This window comes from Zootoca vivipara, chromosome 5 (genome assembly GCF_965207765.1).
Source record: "Zootoca vivipara chromosome 5, rZooViv2.hap1.1, whole genome shotgun sequence".
Taxonomy (NCBI): Eukaryota; Metazoa; Chordata; class Lepidosauria; order Squamata; family Lacertidae; genus Zootoca; species Zootoca vivipara.
Genome location: NC_142588.1, coordinates 46,045,500 through 46,056,704, shown reverse-complemented (window position 1 = coordinate 46,056,704; position 11,205 = coordinate 46,045,500). Strand labels below are relative to the sequence as shown.

At 40.7% G+C, this 11,205-nt stretch overlaps 1 protein-coding gene across 2 annotated transcripts in view; it reads right to left on the bottom strand.

Moving 5' to 3' along the window:
• Positions 1–450: 450 nt before the first annotated feature.
• SHTN1 (shootin 1) overlaps positions 451–11,205 on the bottom strand; it is a 75,729-nt gene continuing 64,974 nt past the window's right edge. For both annotated transcript variants that reach the window (XM_035137737.3, XM_088670530.1), the window contains one exon: positions 451–4,000. In XM_035137737.3, coding sequence (XP_034993628.1) covers positions 3,796–4,000 — 205 coding nt within the window. In that variant the 3' untranslated portion in view covers positions 451–3,795. The remainder of the gene's footprint in view (positions 4,001–11,205) is intronic.

The following is an 11,205-nucleotide window of genomic DNA, read 5'->3' as shown; positions in this document are numbered from 1 at the left end:
TTTTTGCACCCCACCCATCACCACTGCCCATCGTCTGAAAAAAACATTTCCCAGCCCTGGAGTCTACAGTGCTAAATTTCAAATGCAGCTGTGCAGCCAAATGCACTGAGTAATCTTCTCTGCAAATGCTTCCCATTCAACAGAAGACCTCTATCTTTGTACACAAATAATGCATATTTTGATTTGACTCCTTCCACGGATGTTAATTGGCATGATATAACCTGTATACAGAACCTGTATTCATACATACATACATAGGACCTTGACTGGGCTGGCTTTCATCACTGACTGCTAGCCCCGTGCTTTTTCTGGGACTCTGTCTGTCTTAAGGACCCATCTTTGATTCCCGTATCTTACGGCCAGTCACCAGTTTTGCTACATGACAGACTAAAAACTGATGTAGCAGGCTACCCCTGTCTTAAAGCTGGAAAGAACAACAAAATGCCACAATTTCTGGGAAAGTCAAAAACCTTTTTTTAATAAGCAGCATTAAAAAGATAAATAATTTATATCATAGTATAACAAATAATTTAACTAGAAAGAAATACATTTTTCATTTTTTTGCATTTTCCTGTAAGAATTCAAGAAAAAATACCTTTAGAAATTGTCATATGAAATTCATTGTAATCAAACTGATATCTAAGTGCAAACACAATTAGTAGGAAACAAAACCTACTGAAGGGCAAGTTCATGGAAAGCAAATGGACATGTTTCCCCATATTTATGAAAGTTAAATGATTAGATCAATCCCATTATTTGCTTAACAAACATGCAAAATAAAAATAAAAATTACACACAGTTACCACACTAACAATGCAATCCTATATGTATCTAACAGAGCAGGTCTCGACCAATACATTTTGCTGCCTGAGGCAGTGCAAGCAAATTGTGCACCTTTGGTCATGGTGCATATGTACCTTAGGCCGGTCAAGTTACTTTGACACCTGAGGCAGAAAATCCCACAACCACCTCTTCCTGGGAGTAAAAAACACAGTAACAAGAAATTAAATAATTATTTGCTGTCCTTTCATGGCACCCAAAATCTGCCAGAGATGGCTGCTTCACTCTGCCTAATGGTAGGGCTGGCCCTGACTCAGACAGTGGGGCTTTCTCCCAGGGAAGTGTGTACTGTATAGGATTACAGCTTTTAATAGTTTTGCTTTTCAGAAGATAAGCATTGAAAAACTACTATAAAGCAAGCTAACAAACCAAACACATACATCTTTTAATCCTAATTACTGATCATTGTGTCCTATCATTAAAATCTCAGTGCATTGAAGAACATTACCACCCAATTTCAAACATTAAATTGATCAAGTTTTTTTTTTTTTTAAGGAGAAAGTCCTGATCACACCTGTTCACTGTAGTGTAAAAAGCATGTTGATTTTGGAAACGTGAAAACTCTGTAAAAACACATTTGTCACTGTCTTCACTGGAGGAATGAGTGATGCCACAATTGTGCTGTGTAAGCTATTTCACCTACTTAAAAAAACCCACCCTGCTTTGACAGGCTATTGTTTTCAGGTGTCATTTTACAGTAGAATAAAAGATAGAAGCCTGGTGCTGATTCACTAAAGAACTGCAGCATATATAGCAGGCACATCCAACTCCCAAGAGGCTGCGATATACTCCCAGTATAAAAAAACTGGCAGTGATCTACGCATTGTCATTGGAGGGAGGAGGAGCGTGCGTGGGGTGGGGTGGAGGGTATATGGGTTGCTCCAAGTTGTTGAGCTTTTTGGGGGGAGGATTGCTGAGTTGTTGCACTTTTGGGGATGATCTCGCGATCTACCAGGATCAGCCAGGGATCTACCGGTAGATCATGATCTACTGGTTGACATGCCTGATATATAGGCTGGTGCTTTGTGGCCCATGTACATGCTGGTTTACAAGTAAATATTCTTTAGGCAGCACAGCACATGCAAATGTTCATTAATCTACTCACTGGAGGGATGCAATGGAGAATGGAATTTTGGTGGTCTCCATATGAGATTCTATTACTCTGCTCTTGATAGTAATAAATTTTATTTATACCCTGCCCTCCCCATCAGGGCGGCTAACATCAGATATAAAACAATTGATTAAAATACAACTTAAAAACAAGGCTAAATACAACATTAAAATGCGGCCTCATTTCAATAGAAAAATCAAAAACTGGGGAAGAAAATGTCAAATCTTCACCAAGGCCGATTATCCAGACTGGTCCTATGTGGGCCAGAAAAAGCCAGGGAAGTCTCCAAATATGAGCTCCATCACAGAAGGAAAAAGGAAAGCCCTTTTCTCTTAAGCCTTATGCCTTTTAAAACAGACAGAAGCTGCTACCTATACTTGATCCTAGATACTATACCTGCATTTATTAAATATGGAGCCACAAGAGAAGGTCAGCTCAATACAAATTTCTATACACTTGGTCTTGTGAAATGATTCAGCTGCCTGCAGCTCCATGTACATGTTACTCGTGCATAAGGCATACTCTAGTACAGACCAGAGCATTTTTAAGAACTGTGCACCGCAATGAATCAATGGAAAATATTTATGAGCAGAACTTTTAAAAAAGCACCACTGGCATTCCCCATGATACAGAAGGAATGTGTCTTTTATGATGATATCTCCTACAACATACCGGTATTTGTATATAACCTTAAAAACTGTGCCTCTTCGCCATATGTAGATATATGCAAACAGTGATCTATCAAAAGCAATACAATTAACTAACAGTGCAGTTCTAAACATTTGTGCTCAGTTCTACTGTTTTTAATTGGACTTATAGCCTAAGTGAATGCACAAGACTGTAGCTGAAGACCCTTTGAATCAGGTGGTAGCTCAGAATTCCTTAAGTCTTGTGGAGAACTCCCTAGTACATTTGGGACAAGCCTTTTGGCTGCACATACATCCTCACTGACCAACATCAAAATGTGGCTCAACACCCTGGCTTGTTCCAAATCTGTTAACCTTGTAATTAAGGAAAGACTTCCTGGTTGGTTGGATTGCTTGTGTGAAGAGACTACATGGATGGCCAAAAGGCTCGCTTATATCTTGGCTTATTAAGGTGAGTAATATTAATCTTTCCTTTTCTAAAACTGATTTGTGGCTGCATCTATCAGTAGAAGTGCATTTCTGTGATTACCTAAATAAGGCTTAATCTATCAGTTTTGGTGAGCTTTCAGTCCTAAAGGCATCAATATAAAATAATAATATCAAAATAAATTTAGATGTATTGCATAATTTAAGAAAGAAACCCAATACAGTAATTAAGTAAAAACTTTCCTGCTGTACAGGAGAAAGTCCAATGTGAGACTTTAAATTGTATATAACTTAAGGTTATTTCAATAAATGATCACAGTAACATGATTAGAGACTGGGAGGAGTTGCATTCAGTAAAGCACTACTCAAAGTAGTCCCATTGAAATTAATAGATGTACGTTACTTATATCCATTAATTTAAATGTGTAGAATTCCAGGCTGCACTATGGAAATTGAACCACTGCAAGCATTTTTGCTTGCCAGATGGAATGATCTCCCCTTGTGCTGTTCTGGTGGGTTTCCTGACCTGAGCAGATTTGGGGAGGTAGCAGGGGGCACACAGCGGGAGAAGTCCTTGTGTGCTAGCAAGACTTATTGCATTGGTTTTTGCTACTGCAACAACTTAGCTGAATCCAACCCAAAGGATCTACTCTGAGTACGACTAAATTGGATACAACCCTACAGAATTAAGCCCTTCCCAGTATACACAAATGAAACAACTGACACTCACTGAAAGGAACTTCCAGAAGTTAATGCCTTTTAGCACATAAATTAGCAATGAGAGCTGCCAGTCTCTTTTGTTTTCCCAACTCTAGTATCTTTATGAAGCTGTTGACCTTTTTCTTCAGTCCCCTTGTCTTGATTCAGATGTCCAGGCGTGTGCTCTTTGGTTTTCTCAGGATTCAGTAGTACCATGGATTCTGCTTCCTTTTCTTTACCAGCAACCTTATTTTTAAGCCCCATGTTGGCTGATGACCTGGAAGCACAAAGCAACATGTAAATATAGGAACAAATCATTAACATACTAACTGGCTTGCATCCCTACTTCAAAAGCACTAAGTACAGATTATTTGGCTATTTTGAGTGCAGAATATGGTAGCTGCCAAGAAGCTATAAGTATTAGAAAGAACAAGAAGAATCCTTTGGGGAGAACGAAATTGATGTGATTGGTCCAATTATTATTGGAGCAGTTTGGGCAATTGTTCAGGAAGGAAGGTTACTCAGCAAAGGCAAGGTGAAATAGAAATGCTGCCATTTCAACTGTTTTGTATTTGATTTGACGGGAAAGCCATAAAGCCCTACAGTTTTAAAGAAAGAAAGCCAGATCACAGAAATAACAAATTGTCATCCTTGCAGAATTTTACGTTCAGGTGCCAGATTTCTTCAACAATAAATTGCTACTTTATAACAGCAAAACCTTGTTCTTCCTCTGATCTTCACAGTTCAAATTATATACATCAGAATCACACCAAACACTGGAACTTGAGACTAACTAATTCAGAACCTGGCTCTAGTCGATCCATTTTGCAAGTCCGTTTGGCCATTATTCAAATCCCAAAGTCTTATTTTATGCAGATTCTGCCTGGTGCTTATTTTTGTTTTTTTGCTGAAAATGGAACAGGTCCCCCCCCCCTTAACATCACTGCGAATGAAACTTTGGAAGTGACATAAACAACAAGAAGAGTTATTTTAGAAAATGCTACCTCTGAAAAGCTGATTGCCCCAACACTATCAAAATGGTCAAAGCCATAAATGCCAAGGTCTTTAAAAAAAATAAATCACTTTAGAGGTAACCATCTTTCAAAATCTCAACAGCTGGACTATTTAACACAATCTGGTGAATCAGAGTATAATTCTTCACTGGGATCTCCACAGGGGGCCTGCATTAGTGGATGGCAGCAATCCAACGGCGGATGCACTGCCAAAGAGTGTGAAGCCTGTGTCATTTACAATAATAAAAAAGGATAACAGAGCAATCATATTTATCACCTTTGAGGACAGAAAAATGGGAGATTAAAGTCTGTCACTATAACACAGTTTAATGGCAAAACCCAGTGATTATGTTCTAGCACAAAATAAAATTGCTGCTCAGGGTTCCTTTGGTGCATCTCCGCCCCCAAGTCCCCTTTTTACACAACTGCTGTTATTTACGGTGCAATATTATTGTTAAAAACCATAAAATCTCTCTCAAGTGTTTACTGCTGACTTACCACACTGTATCCTGAGCTGAAATTTGGCACAGCTTAACGACACAGTGCAAAACAGATTTTTGAATTCTCTATAAAAGAGTACAACCCGCTCAGCTTTATTGTAACTGTCAGTGGTACTTTATTGTTCTGAACACAATCTGTACAGGAGCAGATCATGGTGGGATTGCACTCAGCCCCTACTTCATACCGGAAAAATCTCAGCGGCATTGGTGAAACTTTGCTCTTCTGTTCTGGAATAAGTTTCAGCTGCAATGAAACTGATTTTTAAAAATGCTATCTGTGCATACTATTTTTGTGGGTAGGTCAGTTGGGAGGGGAAAAAAATAAGTCTGCACTGTATTGCTATGAAGGATCACTCAGGCGTTTTTTGACCTATAAACCAGTTTGTATGGCATGGTGTTTAGTACTTGTGAAAGCAGATATGAAGTGACAGAGAGTCTTAACTTCTAGCTCTGTGCATACTCTATTGATAATACGGTTCTGAAAGTCAATATGCAAATTAATAGTTGTGCAGAAAGAAGAAAGCAAATATTTTTTTGAAGAAAGGTTGGCTGTAGTCTCCCGTTTATGTAATGGCAGCAGCACTCAGTCCAGATTTTAAACATCAGCTAAATGCTATTAACCTCTGAATTAAGAACTAAAGACATAATTAACAAGATAAACAGTAACAGCTTGGGGTTTTATTGTGTAAGCTTACACAAACATTCTAATAATAACTGCCATCAGTCAAGAATTTCAAACACCCGCTGCCACTCTCAGTGCAAGGGCTTATACATCACGAAAGATAACACAAATCATGACATGGAAAGGAAAAGTGATAAGACAGTACTCCGCATGAGAGTCAGGGCTATAGGTCGCCTGCCCACCATTTTCATGCGAAGAAATAGTATTAATCCAAACTGCAAACACAAGAGCATAAACTAAGGAATATGTGTGCCTTAGTTTTTTGATCTCCCATTGAAACTTTATTTATTTAGGTATTTTAAACAGCCTTTCCGGTGGCATCCCATCACACTCAAATCCTCTTGGTTTTGATGCAGCATTTGCTTTACTACAATCTGAAACTGAAACCTTAAAAAAAATGAAACAATTCTCTGAAATACATGACAGTCTGACAAATGGCCTTTATAATTTGTAGAAGTAATGGGAACATTGTCATATCTTGCTCTAGAATCTAGATTAGAACAACATTCTCTATCTGAAGTTTATGGGATATCTCCATTGAATGTAAAGCTTCTAGACTCATTAATTCCAATCCTACAAAGGTAACTAGAAACTAATTTGTCACCTTGGAATTATTAAAACATATGGCACCTGGTGGATATGAATCGTGCATCTGAGCCACAGAAGACTACTACAAGTAATACCCCCAAAGACCTCCTCCTCCAAAGACCTCCGTGATTGGACAGGGACATTGGGGATCAGGAAGCCCTTGAGGCAACGTGGACCCAAATTGTTAAAGACCTTGTAACCTGGCCTGGTAGCATACTGGCAACCAGTGCAGACTTTTGAGTACTGGAGCTATGTGCTGGTCAGAGTCTGTCCCCACCAGCAGTCTAGCCACAACATTTTGCACCAGCTAGAGCCCCTGGGCCAGCCCCATAGAGTTCTATGCTTACAAGCCATCAGGGTATTGTTTGAAGTAACAGGATCCTGGTTTACCCCCGAGTAATCTCATTGAGTAGTACTTATACAACACATTAGATACATAAAGAAAATAGTGAGCAGAAATGCTAAGGGCTCCTGCAGCATAGGAAGGTGGATATGAATGGGGACATGACATTGGAGACCTTGTGCTAGATCTCATTTTTAAGAAATATTCTTAGGATTTCTTCTAGCCATTGTATGGCATGCAATAAAGAGCAGCGAGAAGATGCTGAAACTGCTGTTTTAAAGCATGTTTCTGATGTATCTATGCTAGGGTTACCAGATGTCCCCGGCTGCCGGGGACAGTCCCCGGATTTGCAAATCTGTACCCAGGAAACGTGGCAGCGGCAGCCTCAGCAGCCCGGAGCCAGCCTGGTAGCGCAGTTGGCTCTGGCTTGCTTCAGGAGCTGCTCACAGCCGTGGTGTCCGTCATTTTTCCTCGCCAGAAATCCCCATATGATGTGTCTTGTGTGATCTCCTGCCCCCTTCCCCCTTTGTTTTGACTGATCGGGGGAGGCTGGGGAGTCGTGGGCGGCCGGCCGTTGCCCAGTGGTTTTTTTAATTAAAAAACCCCCTGTACATTCATGTTTCACAGGGTGTGAAAGAAGGGCTTTGCACCTTTATACAATATGCATGTATGCTTGGGCCCAGGGTCTTTTGCCTCACCATCCCCACTACTGACTCCCTGTTGCTACTCAGTTTTTTTTTAAAAAAGTGTCCCCGGATTCATTGAAAAAAATCTGGTAACCATAATCTACGCACCCTTCTTTTGCCATCCACAAGGCACCAATCTTTTAAGGAAGAAGATTCTCAGCTTCCAGCACATCCTGTTGTTCTTTCCAATTTGTTGTTAAAGCTTAATTGCCCATGCACAAACTGCACACAGAAAACCTTTGTAGTTGACTCTCTCTAAGACTGAGCTGTTTCCTGCAGTGCCAGTAGACAATTCAGTAGTGCTAAGATTACAACTGAGGGAAAGAGAGAAAATCCTTTAATTGTATAAAATCATCAGATTAAACCTAACCCAATATGTGGCTTCTTCTGTTAACCGAGTCCTCTACTACATGGAAATCTTTACTAAGTGCAGAGAATGTACTAAGTAAAAGGAAGGGAGTAGGGGGAAGGTTGGAAGAGTAAGATACAGCAACTTTCCCATCCGTGTACGTACACCACAGGAACGTCAGGAACTGTTCCACACTGAACAAAATTAGCACCTAGTTTCTCTGAAGAAACTGCCTAAATGAAACTCCTTCTGTGTTTTGCAGAGAACAATTGGATTAGGTCTCACATATTATACACAATCTAGCCTCCATCCATTGGTATTTTCTCTTGGTCTTTCATCCCTAAACCACTTCCTCTGCAACTTGGGTTGAGCATGGGAGCTGGGTTCAAATGTACAGCGGACTTTAATGATAAATTCTTAATAATGACAGCAAACCTCATGCAAAGCTTATCTTAAGCTGCAAAATTCAATCTTGTGTATGAATGAAAAAATAGCTATGTAACTATTCAAGCCAATACAATTCTCCCTAAGACATCCTGTGACTGTTTTCTGATTTCTTTCTATCTTTTTAAAAGTATTTCACTTCCTGTGACTTTGAGTTAGTGGACAGTGGACTGTAAATAAATGATATTGGATAACGGAACATATAAAACTAGCAGACTTACTTTACTTTTAAATTCTAAATATTGAATTCATTTATTTTGAAATAGTGCCAACCTGTTGCAAACTAGTATGTGTGGTTTAACAGATCTCTTCCTTTATTGACTTGCATGTTGCCTTGTTATGAAACAGATACAGTCATACCTCGACATCCGAATGATTCGACTTCCGAAGGTTTCAACTTCCGAAGTTGACAACCCTGGAAGTCTTTTCGCGGTGCGCGCGTTCTGCGCTTGAGCACATGCGCAGAAGTGCAAAATCGCAGAAGCAGTGCTTTGACATCCGGACTTCGACTTATGAAGATGTCCGCGGAACGGATCGTCTTCTTAAGTCGAGGTACCACTGTACATGTTCCAGTGCCCATCTCCCTCGAGTCATGCCTCCTCCTTTTGCATCCTCCATCAATCAACTTTGTTCTCCCCTCAAAATATGCAACTTACCTAAGTTTTCTCTCTAACCTAAATGAAAGCATATTGGAAAAGTAGGGTGGTCAGTGCAAAAGTAGGGCTTCATTCAGTGTTCTCAGCATGTAGGTGGAAACAGATTGTGGCCAAAAGACCAAGAGAAACCATGGATTTGCAGAGGTTAAGATGTAAGCAAGCAGAATTAGGCAAGACTGTTTGGCTGCTTATGAGGCAGCCAAACACTTGCAGTGTTCATGCTTTGGGATGCATAAATCAACCGGGAAATGTCTTAACTCTTCTCTTAAACTGCAAACTGTATCTTTTAGCCTTCTTTTTATAATATAATAATCACCAGGATAATCACCAGTTTCTTCCAGGCCGCCAAAATAAGTGCAAAAGCATTACAAGTTTTTCTAAGCGCTGAAAGATAGTGCAAATTGCAAGAACACTAAATAAATGGGCTGTTGGAGGAATACAATGACATGGCACATGTTTTGTTCATTCCTGTTGTTGCTTACAAAGCAGTTGACAATTTCTGAAATCCCCCCCCCAAAGCTTTGAAGTAATATGATGACAGCAACATGCAACAACACTAATCTGGTCTTTCTTGGAAAAACACCCAGGAGAAGATCGTACAAGCTGTTGGGACAACAGACCAAGTACTCTTACAATATTTGTTACAATGAAAGCTAATCTGTTCTGGTGCAACTTTAACCCACTGTCCTTCCCACAGTAGTAGTAGTAATAAAAGGAGTTGTTCGACTTCACAACAGCCTTTCTGAAATTATAGCATGCTGCTCTTTAATCAACTGCATGCTGCAATTCCATGCCGTAACATATTAATCCAACTGCTCTTCTTTGGCTTAAGTATACATAAGTGGGCATAAATTTGCCATTAAACATGGTAGTTCCTTTAGCCTTTGCTTCTCCTTTGTATATTTTAGTCACAATGAATTAGAAATAAGCCTTCTGAAGTTTATATCTGACAGCCAAACTATATGCTATGTTAAACACACTGGCCTGTTTAAACTGGTCAGCTTCATAAACCAAGGAAATGATTATCTCAAACCAGGCCATAGTTGTTGTTTTTTAAAAAATAATTCTGTTTAAAATTATTTTTTAAAAAGCAGGTGCAGTGCAATCTGCTAACAATCAGGACTGTGGAGACAGGGACACACACGTACAGGAGGGAAACTGCCACTGGTTCAATTTTTTATCAAAATCACAGTCCAAGGAGGAAGGGTTAAAATAAAATCTCTCCCATCTCACTACAGTCTGATCACCCCCCCCACAGTAGTGTAGCTAGCCAGGGGCGGTGGGGGGGGGCAGTCCACTGGGTGCCACGGGGGTCTGTAGTGCGGCACGGTGGCTATCGGGGGTTGGGGTTCTGGGCAGCAGGGGAGTTTGTGGGCAGCAGAGCCGCTTCCCATCCCTGAAATCAGTGGCTGCCCTAAAAAAAGCTGAACAACAATGGTCTGTTGCTACACCACTGCCCCCACACTACAGCTATTTGAAGAATCATGGAACACCAACACCAAATATCTGTTCAGTGTAATGTGGATTCTGTCCATTGTCCTCATGCCACAAAGCTTGACTCATGTTTTGTCAGAATGGTTCTGTCATCCTACTACAGTACTTATTTGCTACTCATATATTATCATTGTGCTCTCTCTCTCCCCCCCCCCCGGGATATATGGGATCTTAGGGGAGTGGTAGTACCTCTGGTGGGGGGACATGTTGTGCTCCTTTTGGGGTAGTCTTTCCACCTTTGGTCCCCACCCTGCACACAGCTCTCACCTGTGGCTCCTAGAAGCTGTCAGCATGTGAAAGTAAGCACACCCTGGGAACGGCTTCAACTGGCCAGCTAAACCAGGTGAGAGTAGCTGATGGGTCTCAAACCCTTGGTGGGTTAGGGACTTCTGCTTGCAATGACAAGCTCTGGCAAATTGAGAGGATGACGCCTTGTATGCCTCCTTCTGGCAACTCCTGCAGCCAAGGTGGTGCCAAACATACTCCTCTGCTTTCCTTTGGGCCACATCAGTGAGGCCAAGAGCGGGTCTTGTCGACTAGACAGCCCAGTACTTCCATACACACTGCCTAGGCTTGCATCCTGGGGAAGTTACGTTGGTGCTGCTAACGCAGCGGTTTGAGGCATATTCCATTGTCTTTCAAAAAGTGCCACAGAGTTGTGTACAATTATACATGCCTACAATATTTAAACAGTGACTCATGCAAACATAGATGCAGGGAATGCTCA